This window comes from Tribolium castaneum, chromosome 1, assembly GCF_031307605.1.
Source record: "Tribolium castaneum strain GA2 chromosome 1, icTriCast1.1, whole genome shotgun sequence".
Lineage (NCBI taxonomy): Eukaryota > Metazoa > Arthropoda > Insecta > Coleoptera > Tenebrionidae > Tribolium > Tribolium castaneum.
The window spans coordinates 30223481-30247748 of record NC_087394.1 but is presented as its reverse complement, the minus strand read 5'-3'; the positions used below and the strand labels follow the sequence as shown (position 1 = coordinate 30247748).

Sequence of the window (24268 nt, the reverse complement as noted above, 5' to 3'; positions counted from 1 at the left end):
ACACCAACAAGCGCGTCATGCAGTTTATTTGTTTGAAATAAAATTGTTATTTTCGTCGGAAAATTTTAGATTTAGGAGCGGAAGTATTGCGCAAGCGCCGCAGTGTTTTCTTGTTTTGACAAGTGACAGTGACAGAAGTCAAGTGACAACAAGAAAGTGCAATCGTGAAATTTAATTTAGAAATAAAAAATGTCTTTTTTTGGAACTGCATTAGGAGGAAATCCCTTTTCGACGCCCGTAGGATCGCGAATTGGTGAGTCCCGCTTGGCATTGCCGGATTTCATTTAATTTTTTTCCGTTGTTAAAATCGATTTAATAAAACGTAAATAGAACTAGAAACCGGTGCTGGCACTGTATTTTATTGTTTAGATTACATTGTTTATCACTTTTGTTGGCTGATTCACCTATATCTATTCATCAGACTGTTTAATTACTGTTTCTGGTAATAATTCTAAGGTACTTCGTCATCGCTGTCTGTGTAGGTGTAGGTTTTTGCATTTACATTTTGTTTGTCACAACTACAGCGTGGTTTTTATTTCGTACCAAATTTGTTTATAATTATTTACCAATAGGTGTGACTTATACTACTCTACATAGGCTATCAACTGAGACGTTTTATGCTTTCTTCACGGGGTCCTATGGAAATTTGTCTATTTAAACCTATTATTAAAAAAATACTTTGCGTTATCGGTACAATAATCTCTTATGTATGTCACAACAGTTAGGAATAATACCGCTGTAGTACCCACATTCTTTGATAATTTTATGGGCAAAACGTAGTTGAAATATTTTTCATCGTTGCTTTAAAATAAATATACATATGTATTTATGCTAATTCAGATCAGTTAATTAATTGGAACTATTTTTGCGCGTTCTTAATCACCTTAGAATAAAAATAACAATATAAATTCTTTTCTATCGCCTATTTACATGAATAATTCAAGTGTAAAATAGAGCAACAAGAATTTTCGAAAATGACCAATAACATAGTAATAATAAGTCCATAAACAATCATTCAACAATGTGTTGTGAGACATTGGTAAATATTTAAGTAATGAACCAGACATATTTTTTTCAGATAAAATTTTAAAATGTTTGGCTAACAAAAAACAACGTCCTCTCCAAAACTTTTCTTTACAATTATTATAATTAATTGTGATTACTGCAGCGTGCACCACATTTATTTAAGTGATTAGATTTAATTATTAAAATGGATGTGAACCTAGTCATTTGGTAAATTAAATTGTACTACAAAATTAATAGTAAAGTTAATTTGTACGTAAAATGTTGCAATAGCATGCAACTGTATGGGCGAGGCATGTGTTACATGTATTACAGTTATGAGTCGGTTTGTAGGTGGATTTTCACAATTTTGTATATTTGGAGGAAAAAAACTCCATTGCCATTTTTAGTTTTTAATTTAGACTAATATGCAATGAAGGAAAAATTGTTAATGAGTATTACGACACCACTCGCTTGATCTTACAAGTCCAATATAGGTAGTAAACTGAGAGCACAATACAAGGCTAAGTGACTTCATCGATTTTAAATTTGCGTGTTGAATAGTTTACTTTAAAGATTACTTCAAAGTTAATAATACTGTTCTAAACCGCCTTGCATAAATATTGCTTTCAAGTGATAAGTTTAGTTGAGAAAATGTACAGTACGGTTAAAAAAATACACGTTAACACAAAATTTGTAACAGTAATTTTTTCTTTGCAACACAAATTTATAAAGGCGAAAACGTCGGATTAAATCTTTAATTTTCCAAAAAATGTTTTCTTATATTTTATAAAATGTCTAAGTTTCCATTGATTCCATGTTCACATTTTTAAATTACTTTCTGAAATTGTCAAATTTTATTTTTATTTTTGTGGGCTTTAGAATGTATCGGATTATAAATTTTTTTCAGAAATTCTAGAAATATTAAATGGATCTTCTTGACACAAGAGTTTCCAGTACAATATAACATACAGACTAAAATAGCAGCGATAGTAACGTCACACGTAAAAAAACAGTAATTAAATTCTAATCGTTTGTGTATTCTAAATTTCTGACGAATTTGAGTAATTTATTTCAAAAGTAAAAAGAAAGTTTGGCAAAAAAAACATGTTATAAAGTGGTGTATTATATTTAGAAGAAAATTGTCATTTTTACAAGCCCTTTGTATAAATCACATTAGCTTTTCGATAAAAAAAGATTAATATAAGCACACAAATTGTAAATTTATTGGACCAGAACAATGCAGTTATTTTGGCTTGATTTTGTAGAACAAGCCACAGATGGAACGTTGGCTTCGGAAAACTGGAGCCTTAACATGGAAATATGTGATTTGGTGAACGAGACAGAAGACGGCCCTCGAGATGCCGTCAAAGCCATAAGGAAGCGTCTCACTCAGAACGCTGGAAAAAACTACACAGTGGTGATGTACACCTTGACCGTTTTAGAAACTTGTGTAAAAAATTGCGGAAAAAGGTTCCACGTTTTAATTTGCAACAAGGACTTTGTGACAGAATTGGTAACTTTTAAACCATTACGAAAATAATTAAAATCAATTAAACGCTCTTAGGTAAAATTGATCGGCCCTAAAAACGACCCGCCTACAGCTGTCCAAGAAAAAGTTCTAAGTCTAATTCAATCTTGGGCAGACGCGTTTAGAAATCAACCGGAAATGTCCGGAGTCGTTTGTGTCTATCAAGATCTTCTAGCAAAGGGCATCGAATTTCCGGCTACTGATTTGGACTCAATGGCGCCTATTCATACCCCTCAAAGGGTAAATTGGGGTAAATAATTATGTAACAAGGGGGCTATTTGAAATACTTTCAGAGTGTGGAAACTGAAGTTCCAGTCGAAGCACCGATCCCTCAACATTCGTCACCGACTCCTCATCTTCCTAGTCCCAGCGGGTCGCTAAGTCCCGAACAAAGGGCCAAGTTGCAGTCGGAACTCGACGTCGTGCAGAGTAATATGAACGTCTTGGGGGAGATGCTGAGCGAAATGAAGCCGGGAAATGAACAACCCGACGAGCTGGAGTTGCTTCAAGTTGGTAGTTTCTTCAAATTTTTGCCCAAATTGTTGAAAATCGGTTAAAATAACGAAATTTCAACCTACTTCGGCGATTTTTGCACTTTCTTCGGCGAAATTTTTTGAAATAAGTGGCTCAAACGTGCATTCAATCATTGGCATGTATATCATGTACGTTAATGAAGCCTAACTGCACCGGTGCTGCTTATGGGTAACGCTTAACAAAGCTAGGCTTACAGATAAAAGTGGAGTTTAAATAAATCGAGCTACACCGTGACAGAATACGAAATTTACTGACAGACTGTAACTTTCGTAATGGGCTGTTAAAATTTTACTTCTGTTAAAATCGCAAATCTTGGAATTTGCCTTTAAATTTTAACGATTTCATTACAAAATACTAGCTAATTTATTATTATTTATTAACGAAATTAACGGTTAATTTAATCCGTCAAAGGCCTGACAATTAGTTGTGAATAGTTTACAAATACTACGTGAAAATGTTGCGTTTTTTATTTCTGCTAACAAGAATAAAAATTCAATTTAGTGAGTACATAGTTGCTTTGTTTTAACTTTGAGTCAATGTTACAAAAAAAATTGCTGCAGGGGATGACTGAAGCCAGAAAAAGAGCTTGATGTGCAAACTTTCTTGTTTAGATATTATAATGTACTAACAAAAAGTCTATATTTAGGGTGTAGACGGAGATACAAATGTAATAATTTCATACCATAAAGAAAAAAAAAACACCATTCCATCATTTCAATTAAAAAAAATTAGAAAAATAGTGTGATAGGCGACCAAAGTGCACACCAGTTTCAAAGTTACAACATTAAAAAAGCTACTAAATATTATTTAAAATTCGAAAAGAAGAAAAGAATTCGAGCTAATTGGAAGAATTCAAAGTGATGAAAAAGTGTTTGGAATTAGATATACGGTTGAGTTAAATTTAAAAATCCGTTCAGTGTTGCTATGGACTTTTATTTACTTAATTGATAAATCTTGCTTTTGTGTTCAACAGTGTTATTAAATAAAAATAAAAACCATTAAATGATTAAAGTTTTATAATTTAGCACGATAATTATTATTATTTCACTGCAGAAATTTCCCAATAATTTTCTGTCTTTATCTCATCTTCATCATCCATGCTTCCAATCCATTCAATCTAGGTTCTTTTCCGCCTTCATCTCTACTTTTGGCTATACTATTGCTTCACTATTACTACCAAAGTATTCTCAACTTTTAAGCAACAGCAAGAACCAGAAAGCTTTTACTTTACCGAAGGTGTATTGAATTTTATTTCGTTACAATGTTTTTGAAGTAATCTAATTATTTTAATTATACAACAAATCAAGAATACGAAATTTTTTATCGATCCGTTTTCAAATTGTGCATTTAAATTGCTTTTTTTATGTTAAGCTCCATTTAAGCGGCACCCAGGGTACGGTTTAGTTTAAACTAACCTTTAGACAATTTTATGTTGCACTTATTTACAGTGCAGTCTTAAGCAGAGCTTATATTTTAAGCACCCCGGTGCAGTTAAACCTAATTAAAGAATAAACAAAATTATTTACTTTATTTTGATTGATGTTTATCTTAGGTACATTAAAAAAAATCGCCTTGTTTTGATTTCTGACTCAAATAGAAGCTAATTGACTTGAGTAAGGAAATTCCGACTATTTGGTTCAAAAACAATGTAAATGGCTCACAATTTAAGAAAAAAATTAAGATAGATCACAGCTGCATGTCCTGTTTCTTTCAGGAGTTGCACGTGACTTGTCAGAGTATGCAGGAGAGGTTGGTGGATCTAATCAGCAAACTGTCCAACGACGAACTGACTGCGGAATTGTTACGCATTAACGACGATTTAAACAATTTATTTTTACGATATAGTCGCTGGGAGAAAAACAGAGACACTACAGGAAAACAGTCGGCCTCGGCAGTCTTAGCTAAAGCCATTCCACCCACCAATAAACCTCCCCTACAATCAGAAGACAGTCTTATAGACTTTGGCGATGACTTGCCTGAACAGCTTAGCAAATTAAGTCGGTTTCATTTGGTGTTAATATTTTTTGTTAACCGGTGATTTGAAGGTACTGGAGCCAGTGCCTCAACTCAGTTGTCTTCAATCGAATCTGTGACAGCCAAAAACGCTTCCGGGAAAGGCGACGACGAATTCGACATGTTTGCCCAATCGAGAAACGTTTCTTATGAAAATTCTAAAAGCAGGTATTTTTTCCCATGAATCATAAAATTATGGAGTAAATATTTACGTGCCCGTAAAAATTGTTGGTTGGATAGTTGCAATTTCAAGGCAATTTTTCAGTGGCAGTACGTATAAGGACAATCTGGAGCCGGACCAAATCGCGGGAGGGCTGAGCTCAGTGACTCAAGGAAAACACGCAGTAAGTCTCACACTGATTAAGATAAATGGGGCATGATTGTAAATGCAACTATCACTGTGTTTCGTTTATTGGTTGCATCTACACTTTTCTGTGATTTTATTTCCATGTAACTCGCTTAGTAAGCTTTATGTGTTACTACTACAGACTCCGCCAGACCTTGAGTTTGACGAGATGGCACAGTGGCTTGGCCAAACAGTAAGTGCTTTGCTTTTGTGTAGTTTAGACAATTAATTCTCAGTACTATTTCGGTTTTCAATTATTATTATTAGTATTATTTCAAAGTTCTCATAATAAAGTATTTCCCGCTACGTGCAGACAGGTGGAGAAGAGTCGGTGACCAGCAGCGAATTTGAGCGGTTTTTGGCCGAGAGAGCGGCAGCCGCTGAGCAGCTGCCCACTGTCACAGGCAGTACCAATAGTACCAGTGCAAGGAATACGTCAGCAAAGGACGAGAAAGGTCTTTTCGCTTTATAAATGCTTAGTTTTCGAATAAGTATTAAGGACACTCCATGAATTTTATTTTTTGAAATACCAAACGTGTTTTTATTTTTGAGCGAGTTTTCATGGAGTTTTTGAGCGCGTCTAATATCATTAGTGTTTCTAGATATTTACAAGCAAATATCACTACACTTGTACTTATGAGTACATGTAAATAAAATGTTTTTAATTTCGTATAAAATTCCAAAGTTTTGCAGTTGCTGGGGTTGGTTGATAAGTGTAAATAATGTAATTCACCTTTATTTAAATGTATCTTATTTATTTGTGTTTCTAATAATAGGTGTAGCATATTTTGTTGAAATTATTCATTGTGCGGAATGAATCACACAGGAATTGTAGAATTTATGAGATTCGTAGCATTTTTATGATAAATGTATTTGTATACCAAAGATTTTTTATTTTAATATGCAATCTTGAGTTGTGTAAAGCTGAAATTAGAGGAACTAAACTGCAGGATTCTATATCAAACGTAAAATAGTGCAATGCAACATAAAGCTTGACCGCTGTAGAACTTTAACTCATTTTAGTGTTGTTCTGTTAATCATTCAAATAACCATGATTCCCTAAATCAAAACTTTAATTCGTTGAGTGCGATAACAAGAGTAGTACATAATTATATCCATAAAGTTTATATGTTGTTATGTATTTTATTTCATTATGTTTTAAATATGTATATTTTGAAATAAATGATGTGTTAATGTACATTACTTGTTTGATCAATACGACGTGCCTATGGAAATTTTCCCGATGTCACTGTAAAAACTGACAAGGAAATGGTGAAAAGTAAGTACACTATTAACACATTTCGGTGAAAATAACACAAATATAGTCACAGAAGAATTAATTAGAAAAAAGGCCGAACACAACGAAGGGATAATAGGGACCTTGGAGGAGTTGTCCCTTCACCAGGAAGACGTTGAGCGGATCGAAAACATCAATAATTGGTGCAAGGATATTCAGATATTGTACCTCCAAGCGAACTTAATCCCGAAAATTGAAAATCTGAACAAACTGAAGAAACTCGAATACTTGAACTTGGCAATAAACAACATTGAAAAAATCGAAAATTTGGAGCGTTGCGAATTTCTCGAAAAACTCGACTTGACGTTAAACTTTATCGGAGATTTGGAAAGTGTCTGCTCGCTACAAAACAACGTTCACTTGAAACACTTGTACTTAACCGGAAATCCGTGTTGTGATTACGAAGGATATCGCCAATACGTAATCGCCAAACTTCCTCAATTGATCACTTTAGACGGGACCGTAATAACAAAAAGCGAGAAGATAAAAGCCAAGCAGAATATTGTTTTAATTGAAGACAAGATAAAAGGAGAACAGGAGCGTTATTTTTTGTTTCGAAAAGAACAGAAGAAGAGAATTGAGGACGGGTATGACCCAACAATTGACGATGAAGAATTTTGGAAAAGTACGAGCGAAAATTGTCCAGAGACAAGAGTGGAGATCTCGCGCAGAACTCGAAAGTCAAAGGGACTTGACAAAGACGAAATAACGGAGAAGAAACAAGTCCGGTTATTTACCAAAGAAGGGAGACCTCTCAATATGAACCAAGCTAAACTAGAGTTTAAATTTAACGATGAAAACCCGGAAAAGTTTGTCCTTGATCTCGCCGTTTACAAGTACGTTAGTGAGTGATTTTTTCCACATTTGCAATGCTTTGTAGGTATTTGGATACGAACTTAATTGAAATTGACTTGCAACCAATCTACGCAAGAATTTTAATTAAGGGAAAAGTGTTTCAAATCGTTTTTCCGGAGGAAATCCTTACTGATAAGAGTACGGCAAAAAGGTCACAAACCACCGGGCATTTGGTGCTGGAATTACCTAAAGCTAACTACAAACCATTAAAACGAAAAACAGTGAAGAAAACATCGCCCCCGAAAGAAAGAAAAAAGTAAGTGTGAATTGTACCCCCATGTGAAATAACCGAACGTTTGTTAGGGAAGTTTTGGAAGTGCCAGAATACAATGAAATGGATTTTAGCAAAATTGTGGAGAATTATAACAAAAAGTGTTCAGAGCACCCAGAAGTGCCGCCTTTGGAGTATGGATAAACGTGGTCAAGTTATTATGTTTATTTCTGCAAAAGCTTATTTTTATACACGTAAATAAATCGTTGCGAATTCTACAATAACTGAACTTTCTAACAAATAAACACATAGATAAATCAAGGTATAAGCACAGACACACATATACTAATGTACAGGAGGACCAGAGAATTAATGGCTAATATTTGAGAGAACTGTAACTTAAATAATTCTTCTAATAGAAACTTAAATTGTCAACTTAGTCTAACACTAACGTAGTTTTCCTCTAGGTCGTTCTGTTCAAATTTAATGTCCATTGTCAAATATAGTGTTGAAAGCAAAAATAACAACATGAACTTGAGACTTAATAAAATTGTTCATGACTATGTGAGCAAAGTAAAAACGTGAAATGATTTAACAGTTTTAAAGTACATTTTATATTCTACATCACACTGGATAATGTTAAAGCAATTGGCTTATATTAAATATATTAAAAAATAATTTGTATTTCGACATTTACCATGTAATAAGTAAAGCACATTTATGAAATAATGAAAGTTGTGCCTCTGTAATTCCAGTTGGATGATTTTGAAAATATGAAACCAAAAATCAGAAGCTTTCAGCAGTATATTGCTTTGTAGAATTGTCTCAACTACAGCTACACTCAGATTTTTGGTTTATGACACATACAACAGCACAATGAACTGACTTCTGTAATGAAAATGATCGGTAAAAAATCTTGTTCAGTGAATTTTATTTGAAATCAGTTTTTATGCATAATTGAGAAGTTCAAATGTTTAAAACTAGTTATTACAGCAAGACCTGGAGGTGTTTGACTGCTGTTTTCTATCTACCAGTACCCTATCCACGTGATCACCTGGCTCTCTGCCAGCCGTTTTATCTAAAATGGCCTCTGCAAGGTCATTAAAAGCTTTATCTATGTTTATGTTAGCTTTTGCTGAGGTTTCCATAAATCTGATGCCATGCTCACGTGCGATCTGAAAAACCCCATAAACAAACAATAAATTTGGGTAACGTTGTATTTACAGTCTCTCCCCGTTCTTTGCTCACTGTCCTCTTATCAGACATATCACATTTGTTACCAAGGATCATTTTTTCGACGTCTTCATTGGCATGCTGCAATTTTCAATCGTAAGAACACTAAAACTCAACAATTGGCCCCTGACCTCGTCTATGTTCCTTAACCATTTCACTATATTTTCAAAACTTTTTTCATTCGTAATATCGTAAACTAGCATTATTCCCATGGCACCTCGATAGTATGAAGTTGTAATTGTGTGGAACCTTTCCTGTCCAGCTGTGTCCCATATTTGCAGCTTAATCTTTTTCCCCCTTAGCTCGACTGTCTTTATTTTAAAATCTATACCTAAAAAACGGGATATTTAAATTTGGCGCCTGCAAAGACCTCACCCCGTGCAGATAAAAATACACCAAGGAAAAACGGAAGCTATTGCAACACAAAGAAGCGATCTCTGGACCAATTCAAGCGTTCTTTTTTGTATGAAATGGACCATGAATTAAAGAACAACAAATAGGGTCAGAGCAAAGGTTAACTTACCTATAGTTGATATAAAAGTCGTCGTGAACGCATCATCGGAAAACCGGAAGAGTATGCACGTTTTCCCCACGCCAGAATCGCCGATTAAAAGCAATTTAAATAGCAAATCATATGTTTTTTTGGCCATTTCTTTCTACTAGCAAAATTATAATTAATTTTTTGACGTTCAACAGTTCAACCTACCAAAACAATAAAAACACCAGGCCAGGGCGGCCAACATCGATGCACAAATATACCAAATTGTACGTTTTTTTGCGGAGCGATAAGTTTTACGTGATTTCCTCGAACTTTGATTGATTAGTCTACGTTTGTTTACGAATAAAAGCCATAAATTTGTGCCCCAAATTTATTTTTTGCCACAAACGCCCAAAAAACGTGTGCGCATGTCGATTAAAGTAGCCAATGGCAGCGCAGTAAATTTTCTCCTGATGTCAAATGTCAGAAAATTCCAGATAATTTTGTTGCCTTTTCCATTTTCCAGAATAGCGATAAGAGTGAGTAATGCGGTATTGTTCCAAATAATTACTTAATCAATTCATTTAGCAGTTTTCCTGTGGCGGAAGTGATTAATTGCCGACAACAGCAGGTATGTGTTTTGTGATTTGACCCATATTATTTACACCTACTTTCATCACTGCTTGTTGTGGTTTACACGGGCGTATGTCTTGTAAATATTGAAAATCAACTTTATTTCGCAATTAAAAAGGTTAATCTTGGTCTGGCTCTAGTCGTTGAGGGAATTTTACTTAATGCGTCTAACATTTTTAATATTGATTTTTATACATTGATGAGTCATGTATTTACGAGTGGTAGCTTTTCGGAAATGAAATGAAATTCAGAACTTAGCCGATTGTTAACGTTTTCTTCACGTTCGCCAAGTTTCATTCTTGTAAACTGTTTTTTTCTATTACAGCATGTCTTGGAACAGTGGACCATATCCACAAGGTAATGTAGCCAGCCTATTAAAAACAACTATAGACTTATCTTAATTGTGGGTGATTATGGCGTTTTGTTTTATTTACGTTAACTACACTTTATATCTTGTGCTATTAAATAGGAAATCAAGGATATTATGGTGGCCCTCCACCACAGCAACCGTACCCAGGCGGTTATCCCGGGGCGCCTCCGTCAGGATACCCGGGTGCCCCGCCGCCAGGTTATCCCGGTGCTCCAGGAGGATACCCAGGACAACCTGGTTTCAATCCCCCACCACCACAACCACCCTATGGAAACCCATATGATTCGGCACCGCAACAAGGTGAAGCTGCACCCTTTAATAATCACACTGGTTCGTTATCTTTCAGTTCTGAGGGTTACTTTGCTTTGCCCAATGCTTTTGTTCTAATCTAACGGTATACCAAACTTTCGTTAATGTTTTCTGTGCTCTTGTGACTAACTTTACAGAACTAATTATTCATTAAAGGGAATCGAAGATTCAAAAATCTTTTTGGAAATCATTCATGTGGTAACCGTTGCGTTAGGTTTTTCACTTTTCCAAAATATTTGGGAGCCATATTACGTACAAGTTGCAAATTAACAGTTTTTCTGAACTTGTTTAAATTTCGAATTTTTTTTGTGTGTGTGAGACAATAAAGTGTTATTACGTCTGCCCTAATAAGCCAAATCGTTCAATAAAGTCAACGTTAGTTACAAAGTTTTGCAACTTAAGAAATAATTGATTGTGTAGAGGGGTGGTGTTGGTTGATTAGTTCTCGAAATTGTTTATTTTTGTATTGCTGCGAATGCTTGTGCGCCTGTGTGTTGAAAATTATTCCATTATGACACTGTGCCGCAAAATTCATGATTTTTGTGAGAAATTTTTCTAATGAAACAGGAAAGTGTATTTAGTTTTTTATTTTTTTACAGTTTTTAATTATTATTTTTCCGGATGGATTCATGCTTATCATTTTTTGTATTCTATTCAGAACAAACACTTTTGTTATTCACTTGATTATCTTTGTCGCACAGTGATAATTTATGGATTATAGAAAGTATTGCATGAGCGTTGGATTTTACTAATGTTTGAAATAATAGATTGTAAGATTGACACTAATTACAACGCATGTGTAAGACTGTACAATTTCAGTACAATTTGCCAAGAATTTAATAGCATTCATGCACGTGAAAAAATAAATAATTTTTAGGAAGTTAAACAGGTTAAAAGTTGTCATGACAAAAAATTGTTTGAACTTTTTTCAAAGAGATATAATTCTTAAATACTTGTTGAAAGAAAATTACCAATTTACGTTTTATGGGCTATAAGTAGAAAAAAATTAAAATCCCAATTAACCTTTTAAGTCCTAAAGTGTAAGCTTAGGTTGCAAAGACGGTTTTTAACCAATTTATTTCTATTGTTACTACTTTTAAGCTTATTTAAATTAGTATAACGAAAGAATTATAATAGTAATGTGGCGGTAAATAAATATTATATTTGACTTCAATGACTTAAACCATTAAGTAAGTATAAAGGTGTCTTTAAAACGTAAATCTCTATTTTAAAATTTGCTATAAGGTAGTTTTTACTTGAAGGTAACTACACTCGAAAGCTACAACAATCCTTTCTTTTAATGCAATATTTACTTATTAGTTGCTAATAAGGTTTTGTCATAGCAATTTTGACTTGTGTCTTTAACTTTACTTTATAACCGTAAATTTGATAAGGTGCATTTGATTGGGCTGTTATTCTTTATCTTAAAGTTTTATATATTTTTTGGGTTAAAATTTTATGAATATTTTTCATTTAAACTTATTTTTTGTGGCGCTTAGTGTTTCAATATCTCTTTTATCTGAAAACAAATAGTCATTTGAAAATTTTTAAATGGTAGAAAATATCTACGTTTTTAAGTTATTCAATGAATTAAATAATAACATTAGAAGACTTTTTTAATGCACATTTATTAATAAATTAATAATTAAATTATCATTACTTAATAAAATGTTGTGGCAAGTTGTATTATTTCAGAAAATTGCAAAATCTACAAGTAAAAAAATAGCATAATTATCAATTGTGTATATCAAAAAATGCACAAAATATAGGGTTTTATTTTAAAAAATACAGAACATTTTTCGGATAATTTTTGGAAGCTCTCCGGCCCCAGATTAATTTCTGGATCCGCTTCTGAATGGAAAACAGGTTCATCAGATACAATAATTGTTACTTAACATTTAACCTACCGGAAAAATGTACTGGTAGGTTCATTTTTATTAAAGTCCAATCGCTGAAACTCATTTCTTGAGTAAATTATTTCAAATGTAAAATTTTACCCACATTTTTAAGTATTCGTCACGTCGTTTACGATGCTCTCAAAATGCAAACGTTACCTTGGAATGTCTTAAAATACCAATATCCATTTTTCTTCTTCTTTGAAAACGCCAAGTTTTGTAACGAATGGACTAGAACTTTTTTATTTACCATAAGCATTTTATAAGAAAGACTACTTTATCGGAAACTGTACCTTGTTTAAGATTGTTGGTTTATATTGACAATTTTTTTCACTCATTTTGTTGTTGTAATAGATAACATCAAGTCTTGATAACGAAGCATCCTTTTCGAGAACCGTGACCGAGTTATCAGTGCCATTGTTTTAGTGCTTATGTGTCTAATTACGAGTAACATCTAAACACTTGTCAATAGCCTATTAATCATAATTTATTTTTATCTAATTGTGTAAATCTTGTATTAATCAGACTCGAACCAGTGAGTTATAATTCTTGGCAATTGTGATAAGAAGCTGCCAAGCAAGCCAACTAAACGACTTGTTTCAGGGATGTATAGCGGCGAGGACCCCAGTGTCAAAGGATTTGACTTTTCGGACAAAAGCATCCGGCGCGGATTCATCCGTAAGGTCTATTCAATTCTGATGGTTCAGCTATCGATATCTCTCGCATTTATCGCCTGGTTCTTATTCCACACACCGACGAGGAAGTTTGTCCAGAGCCACGGCGAATTATTAATTATTTCTCTAGTCATCATTTTTGTTACGATGATCGCACTCGCTTGCTGCGGGGAAGTACGAAGAAAAGCGCCTACGAATTACATTTTCCTCTTCATTTTCACGCTTGCTGAATCTTTCGTGCTTGCAGTATGTTCGTCAACATACGAGTCGCAAGAAGTCATGATGGCAGTCGGCATAACTGCCGCTGTCTGTCTCGGGCTCACTTTGTTTGCTTTCCAAACGAAATACGATTTTACAATGTGTGGGGGGATACTTTTTGTTGCCGTCCTGATCTTATTCATTTTCGGAATTGTTACCATTTTTGTTCACACCAAAGTTGTAAAGTTGGTCTATGCATCTTTGGGGGCTTTGATTTTCTCGATTTATTTAGTTTACGACACGCAGCTTATGATGGGCGGCAACCACAAGTATTCTATCTCACCTGAAGAGTACGTTTTCGCCGCTTTGAATTTGTACATCGACGTTATCAACATTTTCATGTACATTTTATCAATTATTGGTACTTCAAGGGATTAGAAGTAGAGGTTTTATTTTTTCAACTGTTGTATTTGTTGTGTTGGTAAGAATTGAGTTTTGTTTAACACAGAGTATTAATAAATTCTCCACTGTTTTTTGAATAATATCATTTTCGTAAAAATTGCAATATAACTATTTATTTTGCTAGATATAAATGTACAGATTAAGAAACCAATCCTATTAGTGGGAGGTAGGGAGAATGGAAGTAGATTTTAGATATTAAAGCCAGTGGTTAATTATTGTTAACTGTAGTAAAACCACTATTACGAACGCTTCTATACTTACTCAAACGACCCAAGTGTTATGAATGTGATGAATTACTACTATTACCTTGATCACAATAAAAAATTCCTTCGTTACTTGTAATATTTATAACATGTAAGTATAAAGATTAGGAAAATAACTATAGTTTTTGATGTTTACTCGTTTTACTGTAATGCTTGTAAAAAATAAATGCACTGAAATATTGCTCTAACATTTCTGCTTTTTTTAACCCAAATTTAAGGTAAAATTACCGCAATTATTGTTAAATGCTGTTTGTTTTAGGAAGTTAATTTTTTTAATAAGGCATTTTAAACAAGTTTAGCCGCAGCTTTACTTCTAAAATTGTATTTCCAGGGTCAAGGAGATTATTTAAATCATTTTCTCGTTTTTTTTGAAAAATGTAAAAAAAATTCGTATTGACCGGATTTATGACAACCCGGATTTGACGTATTCATTACTGTGGGGTTAGAAATGGACTGGAAATTTATTTACTCTCAAAAATAAACATTAAAATTCCACATTTATTGACAATAAAACTGTGCAGGAAATACACCGTTTGTGCTTCGCTTTTCGGTGTAATTTTGTGTTTTCAAAAACATTTCACTTGTCACACCCAATTTACATTTTTGCCTGATAAGAAAAATCGCAGAAATGGCTAAAACGAGTGACCAGAAATGTGTGAAAGTGGTGGTTTTAGGGGACTTTGGGCGTAGCCCCAGGATGCAGTACCACTGCATGTCCCTGTCAGAGATGGGGCACCGCGTGGACGTGATTGCTTACGGAGGAACGGAGCCCCTTGACTCCATCAAAACAGACCCCTTCATTTTCTACCACTATCTGCTCCCAGTGCCCCAACTTCCCATCAAGCTACTCAATTACGCATTTAAGACAGTTATGCAAGCGATTAATTTACTATTTCTGCTTCTTATCACGACCAGATCAGATATTTTAATAATGCAAAACCCGCCTGCAATTCCCGCAGTGGTAATCTGCTGGTTGTACACACGAATTGTAAATGCGAAATTTGTGATAGATTGGCATAACTATGCTCACACTATCATGGCCCTGAGTGTCGGGGAGCGAAACCCTCTGGTTAAAATTACGAAAAAAGTGGAAGTTGTTGTGGGCCGCAGAGCTGGTCATAATTTTTGCGTCACCAAAGCAATGAGAGACGATTTGCAAAAAAACTGGAACATAAAGTGAGACTTGAAATTAAAATGCTCAAAGTAAATTGGGTTTTTAGAGCCACAACTTTATACGACAGGCCGCCTTTAATATTTAAACCACTTGAGTTGGAAGAAAAACACAAATTTTTGTTAGAGTGCGGCAAAAAGTACCATAAAATATTCTTGGACGCCCACGAAAACTCAACGGTTTTTACCGAGAAAACAGAAGAGGGCATTAAGTTAAAAAGCGAGAGACCGGGATTGCTAGTTTCCAGTACTAGTTGGACTGAAGATGAGGATTTTTCCATTTTGTTAACAGCCTTACAAGGTAAATTATTACTGGTATCATTTTTTATCAAGTGATATTTCACAGAGTACGAAAAACAGTGTCATGAAGGCAATGCAAGAAATTTGCCCAAATTGATTTGTGTGATAACAGGAAAGGGGCCGTTAAAAGATTACTATCTTGACAGAATTTCCAAACTGACTTGGGATTACGTTACTATAATAACCCCCTGGTTAGATTCTGAAGACTATCCAAAAATTTTAGCTTCAGCAGATTTGGGAGTCTCTCTTCACACAAGTTCTAGTGGTCTTGACCTTCCCATGAAAGTGGTCGATATGTTTGGTTGTGGTTTACCAGTCTGTGCCTTCGATTTTAAATGGTAAAATATTTTTTGCATAAACACCTTCTTATCGAAATTACGTTATTTTAGCTTAAATGAACTAGTAAAAGACGGAGAAAACAGTTTTATATTCAAGTCCCCTGAAGACTTATCCCGGCACGTGTTAAATTGGTTTGAAAACTTTCCAAACAACGAGAACCAAAAACGCACTGCGTCAAAATTCAAGACTGAACTCCAATCATTCCAAAACCTGCGATGGAAGGAAAATTGGGAACTGGTGGCATCACCAATTTTCAAATAATTAGAAAAAAACGTTTATTGAAAAGTTAAACTATGAATAAATTGTACATTAAACGAGCAAGCGCTCGATTTCCTGCTGAATGGCCTCAATTTGTGGCTTCAGCTGCGACCCCTCATTTATAGTAACACTGCAAGCAATGACCGACCTTGAGACGCCACAAGCGCGCCCCAGTGCCTGTTTCGAACGGACGAAGACATACGGCACGTTCTTGTCTTCGCAAAGCAGTGGCAAATGCAGGAGAATCTCCAAAGGTTCGGCGTCAGCCGCCATCACAATAAAAGCCGCAATACCGCGGTTCAGGGTCTTGGTGACTTCGTTAGCCCCCTTGCGGAGCTGCTTGTAGTTCATGGCCTGTTGCACGAGATTCAGGATTTTGGTCGTGAGGATGGCCTCGGCCAAAGGGTAGGCTTTGGGGTTCACTTCCTCTACCTGTAAACTACAATTAATCGACTCGTTTTGTTATAAAACAATTACGAACCATTTTATTGCAAGTTATGGTCACTTAAAAGACTGAATTCAGACAACCTCTCGGCGATTTATCGCTTCACGGAGGAGCCGCAACAACACGTGTAAAAACAAGCGTTTTAACCTCAAAAAACGTTGACAAACGTTTGGTGAAAACGCAGGGTTTTTGGTTTCGTGGTGTTGGGATCCCGCTTGTTGACGTTTTGAGACAAGTCGTGACGTCACGAGAGAGGGGGTGCCATGTGTACAAGCAACTTCCACGTCTTACTCGCTGGCTGGAAAAGTTGAACTTGTAGTGAGAGTTTCTTTGGTTAGCTTCACATCGCCGAATGATATTAGTGAGATTAGTTCAGTAAAACAACACAAAAATGAAGTACTTTTTCCTAATTTCCTTGCTGGTTTTCCCTGCTGTGATTTTCACCCTTGATAATGGTGAGTTTGCCTCATTTTTTGGCTAAATTGCCGAATTTTATAACGGGGGTCCATTGACTTGTCCTATTTTACGTGGCAGTCTTTTGGGTCAAATTTATACTAAAAGTAGTCACAAAATAGTTTGGGCAAGAATTTGAGTGATTTTCGTTCAAGAGGCTGGTTTTGTGTGTCAGCATATGTGACTTTGCTTTATTTTTTGCCCACCAGGCCTTAAAATGGTCGCACATGCCGAGGAAGACCCCCTAGAGGACGAGGTTGAGGTTGAGGGAGAAGCAGATGTTGAAGAGGTGGCACCGACTGATGCGGAGGACGAAGAGGATTCGGAAAAGACAACAGCGTCGCCAGATGCTGATACGACGCTTCTGTTTGTTCGCCCGATCGCCACCGCTTCACAATTAGGTGATTTATTTCAAGGTTTTGGTTGGGAATTTTGCTAATTTTGGGCGTTTGGTGATAGAACTTCCTGCCGGGGTTCCTGTTGAATTTTTGGTGGGTTTCCGCAACAAGGGCAAAGAGGATTTTGTCCTGGAATCTCTGGAAGCGTCGTTCCGTTATCCCATGGATTTCAACTTCTACATCCAGAATTTCTCAGCGATTGGCTACAGCAAAGTGGTGCAGCCGGAGCAAGAAGCCACGCTGGCCTACAGTTTCATCCCGTCTGAGGCCTTCGCTGGTAGGCCGTTTGGCCTGAATATTAATCTCGCTTACAGGGATGCTTCTGGGAATTCGTTCCAAGAAGCCGTTTACAACGAGACTGTACAAATAATTGAGCTTGAAGAAGGTAAAATAACAGTTTTTCGTTTTGTGTTTTATTTATTAATTCTTTGTCCAGGTTTGGATGGAGAAACTTTCTTCTTGTACGTGTTTCTTGTCGCCGGTGTTGTACTTCTTTTGGTTATTGGGCAGCAGACTTTGTTGTCTTTTGGTAAAAAACGAATCACTCGCAAAGCTGCGCCTGTTGAGACTGGTACAAGTAACCCAAATAATGTGGACTATGACTGGTTGCCAAAACAAACGTTGGCCACTTTGAGTATGTGTTAGAGATTAGGGTTTGTACCATTTTTAATTATTTTTTTACAGACAAAGAAAAATCACAAAAGTCTCCCAAATCAATTAAGCAGAGTCCCAGACAACGCAAAGTCAAAAGGTCCACTGGTTCTGAATAGTCGTTTTCAAAAGTTTTTGCGTTCATTTCACAGTTTGTTTTCACATTTCATTTTGTACATTGACAGGGACACAAAACTTGTAAGAATAATATAAATAGACTCCTATTTATAATTATTTTGTATCCTGTGTTGTGATTTTTTTTTAATTGTTGAATTTTTCACATAGGTATAGACTTAAATTATGTAAATAATGAATGATCGTTTTGAAAAACGATTTGAATAAATAAACGGAAACATCTTTTTTATCTCGTCTGTTTTTTTTCTTACCCTTTTTGTTACAACCAAGGTCATTACTGGAAGGGCACAGGCTCACGTTACGTGGATAGCCCCCAGCATGTAGTGACATTCCCACCAACATTCATATGCTATTTCATTTTCATTAACAATTACATTTTTTAATTAAATTCAAAAGAATTTTTTTAAAAGTTAGTGTGTTGGGGTAGTTGGCTGTGGTAACCAAACTGCGTCTTTGTCAATTGTTTTTCGATCTTTTTTATCAAATGTCAGTTTGATTGTTGTGACATGTTTGTGACCAAATTGTTGTGACTATTATTGTTTATTGTGATTTAAAAGTGTGTAAATGTGAAATGAAGTAGTGGACTTTCTCTAAAATTACGGAAAGCCGTTGGAAATCAATGGTAAGTTTAACGCACTCTTTAATGTAAGCAACCCTTCAAAACGTTAGAAAGCGGCACATTATTGTAGTTATTGTGAATATTAAGTATTTATTGGTTATGCCAATTATGTCTACACTGTTAGAACTTTCAAAATATTGATTTCTGAAATCGTCGGGATATTGTTTCAAGATAGTCTGTAACATCCAAAAATATGCACGCACGTAATGTTGGTTGCATACTATTAGAAAATTTTAGCGAAATTGTAATGTGCACCTCGGCGCTAAATTTTTCTTAATACTATTATAACTCTTATAACCAGATTGAAAAGAATTGCAATAGTGCCTACAAACAATAAAATTAATTTACAATGAACGAATATAGGGCGTTAGATATTATAAAATACCATGCGTCATCAATAATTCACGTCTTTTCATGTGAAAAAAGTGTTTTTATTTTTCGACACGGTCAACATTTACAGTTTTTCTCCTAAGGAAGTCTAAGTTTTGGCAACTGTTTGGCAATTCTCAATACGAAACGTATTTTTTAACAGATTTAAACCAATTTTAAGCCTTGTTGAGTCTAATTCGGAAATTAAAATGTTGTTTTCAACTCGTTTTCGTGTAAATCGGTTCATTTATTCCACCTCGTTAATGATAAATCACTTGATATTACTCAAACTCATTAAATAAATAACTATTATCGCATCAGCTATTATTAAACATTAACATTCAAAATCGAAGATCTCTGACATTCCCATTAATTATCTGCTATCTGCATTGTGATAATAAGTAAAAAATTTCTCCTTCTGATTATGAATTCAAATCACTTATATGTAATTTGGTTGGGAATCCGCCTGAATCAGCATTCAGCGAAAGAAGACTAATAAACATAGAATTTTTTTGAACTTGAAAAATTAAAGGTGTGTAAAATATTATGTAAGCTTTTAAGAGAGAGTCTTTACCGGAACAGCCAAAAAAGTCTTTGAAATCAAAGTTTCATTTTTTAGAATTTGAACGCATGATTTTAATATTAATTTAATTTTCGAATACATTTGTTTTCAGCGTCTTAGTTTAAAGACTTTTTGCTGAAAAGCGGTGGCACATTAATATGAAATAGATAGTAACTCATTTTTTCACTTTTTCGGATATCCATCAATATCCACAATAACAGAATTTATTTTTATAATTTTTTACCCAAAAAATCCCTGAAGTGGGGTGCCATTAAATTTTTTTTTAATTTAACTAAAAAACTAAAAGGAATGTCGAAAATATTTTTGAAAACCTTTTTACAGTATTTTTTCGTAAGACACTAATACACATATGGATTGTTTTCATTTTAATCGATAGATTAATAGATAGGTATGTACTTGTAAAAATGGTGGATGCGCCGGGCTTATACAAATGCATCAGTAAACATTGATAATAAGTTGTTTACCCATCTTTTCACGCAAGTTGAACCAACTATTATGTAGAATCTGCCTTTTAGTAAAAAGCAGGTATTACTTGAATTTAAGGTGTTGTATATTTTTAAACATTAACTCTTTAAACCTGAAATTATTTAATGCAAAGCCCAAAGCCGGATCTATAAACAATTTAAGACAAATACAAATACCGGATGTCTATAATTAATTTTTATGTTAAAATTAAAAAGTGTGCAAAAATCATTGTTTTTTTTAATGAAAAGCCCTATGAGCACTGATGTGTTCTTGTGTGTGGTAAAAATAAGGGCGTTTAATCGGTCCACAGAATGATCTTTGAACTTTTATTACGAACGAAAGCAAAACTTCGTTAGGCGTGTTTTTATTTTGTGTCCTTAACGAGGTTGTTTTCATAATAAAAAACTTCGGATAAATAACACGTTTTAACTGAACTCGGTGGAACGACGACATGATGCGGCCTCCGATATGGGTGTGGATTAAGGTAGGTAATTTTTTTTGTTTGAAGCTGAATCTTGTTTTTTTTCTTCACTTACTGGTTTTGTATATTATGTACGGAAGACTGAGTAATGAATACTGCATTGTTATGGATTTTTCAGTTCATTAGAGTGAAGTTCGGCAGTTTAAAAATGAATGTGACTTGAGAAAGTTGTTTACTATAAATATGATTTACTTACCCAACTTTGCCAAATAATTTATCATGATAAATGAGCAACATCCGGGTGCGCTATAAAAAAGTGGATACATTTTTTCCCAAAAATGATAAATGCTTTAGAGAGTGATAAATTACTAATTGATATTTTGTATTGACGAACTTTAAGTTAAGCGTGTCTAGAATCCAATTAAAATGCCAATTTGCACTAAATCTCATCTTTCCGGGAATCCTTCTCATAATCAATATTTGCTCGCCATTTCGCTGAAATTTTAATGGCCAATTGCGAAAGACAAGAAATGATACTCAAATGAATAAATCGCCTTTTAGGTGTAGGTACATTTATTTATAATATGTTAGGGAAGGCAACATTTCTGGATATAAACATTCAACATGTTTTGTATTTACTCTAAAGGATTATATTGAACATTCATGATACATTTTTCAGTTCATATGTAACTCTGGTGTAAGGTTACAAATCTACATTCGATTACATTTCAACACTACAATTTTGTCTCGATTATAGTGTTAAAAACAATACAAATTTTATTTAATTGTCAACTACTTTCAAGTTAGGGCTCTTTATGTTGAAAGTCATTGACAAATGTTGGAGGCAAATGTAAAACGTTAAAGAAAATGGTTGAAACTTAACCTAGAAGTATCGAGTAGACACACGCAACATTAAATTATGTACAAATGATATAATAACTAGGTCTTTCAAGTCGGGCTTAACACATAAATTTTACAACCCCATAAACAAATGTATCGTTTTACAACACACAAGCATACGAATTGTTACAAAGTATTTAGTCTTCTTACAAATTAAAAACAAAGTATTATGAGTCTCGTTAAGCGTAATCTTTTTTTCAACATTGAGTTTGTCCTAAAAATTACAAAACAGTTTCATTGGTACAAGTTCGAGGTCCATTGACCAGCGAATACCTAGACGATCCATTTCTGGTCGTAACGGCGCCCCGTATAAACAATTCCTTAAAAGTCTCTCTAAATTGTCGCGACATGCCACAATAAATAGCGAAATTTATCGGGTAACTTAAGATTATGAAAAAATTGGTAAAAAGAATTAACGTATTCGCTACATAGTAGTCCAGAAACTCAATAAACGTGCTGGATATTATATGCAACAAAGTAACCACCACTAGCGGAATCTCTACAATAAGAAACACAGTTACTACGACTATCAGCATCAGAGTGGTGCAATTAGAGTCTCTTAACTTCTTGCATTCGTTCTTTTGATTCTTTTTGGAAAGCAGTTGCTCCCTTCGCTGTTGCGCTTGTTTCAGTGCTCGAAACAATAGGATATTCAAAATCACGAGAGCTACACAAGGAATTAGATGCACAAATAATACCCTGAACATGAAATAAGTTACGAAGTAGAAATCCTCGGTCACGTATTCCTTCACCCAATGTGCATGCTCTCTTTTGCACACATGTGTTGTGTGGTTGTTCCATAGCACGTCCACCTGTAAAAAGAAACAGTTGGGGTAAATTGGGGTGTCGTAACTCTAGCTCTGATCGTAAACTTAAAGCGGAACTTATTGTCTACGTCAGATCGAGGAACAAATTAAAATAGCTCGGAAACATTTGGTCACTTGAGCATTGTTGCACGGAGGAAACAAGTCACTTAAAAGTGGTGGCGAAATAAAGGCGGCACTTGTGTCTTTTTATGTCGGTTGTAATTTCTTTCGAGAAGAACATTTTTATTAATTATTGTGTTAACATTACACTTATTCATCGTTTTGACTTACGAAAACTACGAAAAAAGAAAAATATAAACGTTATGGACAGTTTCCAATTAAATGTAAAAATATTCTCGCTGTTTGAGGAGAATTTTTCACCTGTTTTGATTAAATCAGATCTGTGTTTTGTTTCTCTATTACTTTAATATTCTCGGAACAACGTATGCATGCGGGCTGTTTTGATTCTTTTTTTTTAATTAAATCATATTAAATTTCAATTACAAACGCGAGCATTTCCAGTAATGAACCAAAAAATGGGCGCAACCAACAATGCATCGTATCGATCTTCCCTTCAACATTTAAACTGAAACAAACTACTATTCAAATCCAGCTTTAATTAAAGACATCTCCTTGCAAAAAATCAAGCACAATGGAGCAAGTTGAGTTCAACATTTCCACAATCTTGGATTATTCCAGCGATTATGTAGTTACTGATGGTAACAGTTCCGCTCGTAAATTTTATGTTGAAGTGAGTTTTATAGTAGCTGAAAAACGAAGGCGACTAATAAATGTACCATGAACATATTTTCTCATGATTAATGTTTGTTATCAGTGTGACACGCCCGCAGCTCGCATGTTAAACTTGTTAGAGCATGAATTTTATCAGAACAAACTTCTTATTTATTTATATTTTTTATCCTGAAACTGGTCATACTTCTTGGCTGATAACGTTTAATGCAACAGGTGCGAGAAAGTGCTTTGACCTCGCTTAATCCGACTTGATTTTGAAATACTCCCAATGAAAAACTAGATTGGTATTGATGGGCCTAAAGCGAGCACAGCTCTTTTTTATTTCAGTGTTTTTTTCCACTCATTAAAGTTTTATTTTTCTCTTGTCGTCAAGGAGGGATGGAGCGCATTTAAAACAATGAAACCGTGCTTTATTGCAAACGAAGAAAATCCACGTACCACAATTCTGACCGTAAAAGACATGATTTCTATGCATTCGGTCAAGTTTAATGGAACGTGAATTTATCACATTTTGGTGAGGTGACTTTTCCCTTTAATAAATTTATTTGCGAGTTATTTATGGATGTAACTTTAGGAAAAAATGGGAGAACCTGGAGAGAATAATCAATGGAAAGACTAAAGTTACGGCCGGTCCGTTTCTAAAATTTTAAAATATCTAAAAGTTTTATTTTCACTTATAAGAAATGACGCGAGATCGGCTAAAAAGTATACAAATGAATTTTTAAACTGTTGTGATATCCCAATTTACATTTCGGTTTTTTTTAATGAAAAGTGACTCTAAGGCAAGCAAAATCCTCGTCGATTAGTGCAAGGTTTTGAATTTGTTCAAAAATAATGCAGTGCACTGCAGAAATTACAACAAAACTTGGAGTGGAACCAGGAAACAATACACCCTGTTA

The 24268-nt window shown here is 34.6% G+C and overlaps 8 protein-coding genes, 1 long non-coding RNA gene and 1 other non-coding gene across 26 annotated transcripts in view; 6 read left to right on the top strand and 4 right to left on the bottom strand.

Moving 5' to 3' along the window:
- Positions 1-92: 92 nt before the first annotated feature.
- Positions 93-6624, top strand: LOC664100 (uncharacterized protein). Of its 3 annotated transcripts, none has more exons than XR_010335642.1 (9): positions 93-253; positions 2271-2518; positions 2570-2773; positions 2827-3042; positions 4782-5064; positions 5113-5248; positions 5346-5424; positions 5544-5619; positions 5740-5840. XR_010335642.1 is itself a non-coding variant. In XM_008192770.3 (9 exons), the coding sequence occupies exons 1-9, from the start codon at positions 190-192 to the stop codon at positions 5896-5898; spliced, it is 1440 nt and encodes a 479-aa protein (XP_008190992.1). In that variant the 5' UTR covers positions 93-189; the 3' UTR covers positions 5899-6624. The 3 variants fall into 3 exon arrangements, 2 of the variants coding, with proteins under 2 accessions (XP_008190992.1, XP_975209.1); XM_008192770.3 differs by having other exon boundaries at positions 5569-5619; positions 5740-6624; XM_970116.5 differs by lacking the exon at positions 5544-5619 and having other exon boundaries at positions 5740-6624.
- On the top strand, positions 6567-8073 carry LOC664108 (dynein axonemal assembly factor 11). The gene is made up of 4 exons (XM_970124.4): positions 6567-6705; positions 6752-7559; positions 7604-7834; positions 7882-8073. Exons 1-4 carry the CDS (start codon positions 6696-6698, stop codon positions 7991-7993), a joined length of 1161 nt encoding a protein of 386 aa, XP_975217.2. The 5' UTR covers positions 6567-6695; the 3' UTR covers positions 7994-8073.
- On the bottom strand, positions 8000-9868 carry Rab10. 2 transcript variants are annotated; one of them, XM_064359455.1, is made up of 5 exons: positions 9729-9868; positions 9546-9678; positions 9154-9353; positions 9014-9103; positions 8000-8964 (listed from the first exon to the last, which is right to left on the bottom strand). In XM_064359455.1, the coding sequence occupies exons 2-5, from the start codon at positions 9670-9672 to the stop codon at positions 8770-8772; spliced, it is 612 nt and encodes a 203-aa protein (XP_064215525.1). In that variant the 5' UTR covers positions 9673-9678; positions 9729-9868; the 3' UTR covers positions 8000-8769. The 2 variants fall into 2 exon arrangements, with proteins under 2 accessions (XP_064215525.1, XP_015833317.1); XM_015977831.2 differs by having other exon boundaries at positions 9546-9681; positions 9729-9866.
- A 30-nt stretch (positions 9869-9898) lies between these two features.
- On the top strand, positions 9899-14490 carry LOC664126 (protein lifeguard 1). Of its 4 annotated transcripts, none has more exons than XM_970141.4 (5): positions 9899-10039; positions 10089-10131; positions 10459-10490; positions 10603-10803; positions 13311-14490. In XM_970141.4, the coding sequence occupies exons 3-5, from the start codon at positions 10460-10462 to the stop codon at positions 14015-14017; spliced, it is 939 nt and encodes a 312-aa protein (XP_975234.2). In that variant the 5' UTR covers positions 9899-10039; positions 10089-10131; position 10459; the 3' UTR covers positions 14018-14490. The 4 variants fall into 4 exon arrangements, with proteins under 4 accessions (XP_975234.2, XP_008190993.2, XP_015833313.2 ...); XM_008192771.3 differs by having other exon boundaries at positions 10603-10833; XM_015977827.2 differs by having other exon boundaries at positions 9903-10039; positions 10092-10131; positions 10603-10833.
- On the bottom strand, positions 12422-12951 carry LOC135267269 (uncharacterized). The gene is made up of 2 exons (XR_010335670.1): positions 12814-12951; positions 12422-12763 (listed from the first exon to the last, which is right to left on the bottom strand). It is a non-coding gene; the product is annotated as an uncharacterized LOC135267269 (long non-coding RNA).
- A 256-nt stretch (positions 14491-14746) lies between the features above and the next one.
- Positions 14747-16434, top strand: Alg1 (ALG1, chitobiosyldiphosphodolichol beta-mannosyltransferase). Its single transcript, XM_970149.4, has 4 exons — positions 14747-15480; positions 15525-15775; positions 15821-16112; positions 16164-16434. The coding sequence occupies exons 1-4, from the start codon at positions 14933-14935 to the stop codon at positions 16372-16374; spliced, it is 1302 nt and encodes a 433-aa protein (XP_975242.2). The 5' UTR covers positions 14747-14932; the 3' UTR covers positions 16375-16434.
- hoip (hoi-polloi) lies at positions 16374-17007 on the bottom strand. The gene is made up of 2 exons (XM_008192774.3): positions 16853-17007; positions 16374-16803 (listed from the first exon to the last, which is right to left on the bottom strand). Exons 1-2 carry the CDS (start codon positions 16853-16855, stop codon positions 16423-16425), a joined length of 384 nt encoding a protein of 127 aa, XP_008190996.1. The 5' UTR covers positions 16856-17007; the 3' UTR covers positions 16374-16422.
- A 51-nt stretch (positions 17008-17058) lies between these two features.
- Positions 17059-18682, top strand: l(1)G0320 (lethal (1) G0320). Its single transcript, XM_970163.4, has 5 exons — positions 17059-17271; positions 17479-17670; positions 17729-18052; positions 18104-18301; positions 18352-18682. Exons 1-5 carry the CDS (start codon positions 17208-17210, stop codon positions 18435-18437), a joined length of 864 nt encoding a protein of 287 aa, XP_975256.1. The 5' UTR covers positions 17059-17207; the 3' UTR covers positions 18438-18682.
- Positions 18683-18873: 191 nt separating this feature from the next.
- Positions 18874-24268, top strand: part of LOC664162 (probable 26S proteasome complex subunit sem1) — a 68739-nt gene continuing 63344 nt past the window's right edge. Inside the window, exon 1 of the transcript XR_010335669.1 lies at positions 18874-19075. This is a non-coding gene — a transcript (probable 26S proteasome complex subunit sem1). The remainder of the gene's footprint in view (positions 19076-24268) is intronic.
- Positions 21538-24268, bottom strand: part of SPR (Sex peptide receptor) — a 62777-nt gene continuing 60046 nt past the window's right edge. For 10 of the 11 annotated variants that reach the window (XM_064359141.1, XM_008192618.3, XM_015977772.2 and 7 more), the window contains one exon: positions 21538-22622. In XM_064359141.1, coding sequence (XP_064215211.1) covers positions 22032-22622 — 591 coding nt within the window. In that variant the 3' untranslated portion in view covers positions 21538-22031. 11 annotated transcript variants of the gene reach the window in all.

What these genes read in the sequence shown, in the direction of transcription:
- Alg1 (XM_970149.4), top strand. Translation starts at nt 14,933, where the DNA reads ATGGCTAAAACGAGTGACCAGAAATGTGTGAAAGTGGTGGTTTTAGGG. An exon ending in TTTGTTAACAGCCTTACAAG is followed by an intron (nt 15,776 to 15,820) that starts GTAAATTATTAC and finishes GATATTTCACAG; the next exon opens with AGTACGAAAAACAGTGTCAT. An exon ending in TGTGCCTTCGATTTTAAATG is followed by an intron (nt 16,113 to 16,163) that starts GTAAAATATTTT and finishes ACGTTATTTTAG; the next exon opens with CTTAAATGAACTAGTAAAAG.
- LOC664100 (XM_008192770.3), top strand. Translation starts at nt 190, where the DNA reads ATGTCTTTTTTTGGAACTGCATTAGGAGGAAATCCCTTTTCGACGCCC. An exon ending in AGGACTTTGTGACAGAATTG is followed by an intron (nt 2,519 to 2,569) that starts GTAACTTTTAAA and finishes AAACGCTCTTAG; the next exon opens with GTAAAATTGATCGGCCCTAA. An exon ending in TGACTCAAGGAAAACACGCA is followed by an intron (nt 5,425 to 5,568) that starts GTAAGTCTCACA and finishes TTACTACTACAG; the next exon opens with ACTCCGCCAGACCTTGAGTT.
- Rab10 (XM_064359455.1), bottom strand. Translation starts at nt 9,672, where the DNA reads ATGGCCAAAAAAACATATGATTTGCTATTTAAATTGCTTTTAATCGGC. An exon ending in GGTTAAGGAACATAGACGAG is followed by an intron (nt 9,104 to 9,153) that starts GTCAGGGGCCAA and finishes TGAAAATTGCAG; the next exon opens with CATGCCAATGAAGACGTCGA. An exon ending in GCAAAGAACGGGGAGAGACT is followed by an intron (nt 8,965 to 9,013) that starts GTAAATACAACG and finishes GGGGTTTTTCAG; the next exon opens with ATCGCACGTGAGCATGGCAT.
- LOC664126 (XM_008192771.3), top strand. Translation starts at nt 10,460, where the DNA reads ATGTCTTGGAACAGTGGACCATATCCACAAG. An exon ending in CAGTGGACCATATCCACAAG is followed by an intron (nt 10,491 to 10,602) that starts GTAATGTAGCCA and finishes GCTATTAAATAG; the next exon opens with GAAATCAAGGATATTATGGT. An exon ending in ACCCTTTAATAATCACACTG is followed by an intron (nt 10,834 to 13,310) that starts GTTCGTTATCTT and finishes GACTTGTTTCAG; the next exon opens with GGATGTATAGCGGCGAGGAC.
- LOC664108 (XM_970124.4), top strand. An exon ending in CTTGATCTCGCCGTTTACAA is followed by an intron (nt 7,560 to 7,603) that starts GTACGTTAGTGA and finishes AATGCTTTGTAG; the next exon opens with GTATTTGGATACGAACTTAA. An exon ending in CCCCCGAAAGAAAGAAAAAA is followed by an intron (nt 7,835 to 7,881) that starts GTAAGTGTGAAT and finishes AACGTTTGTTAG; the next exon opens with GGAAGTTTTGGAAGTGCCAG.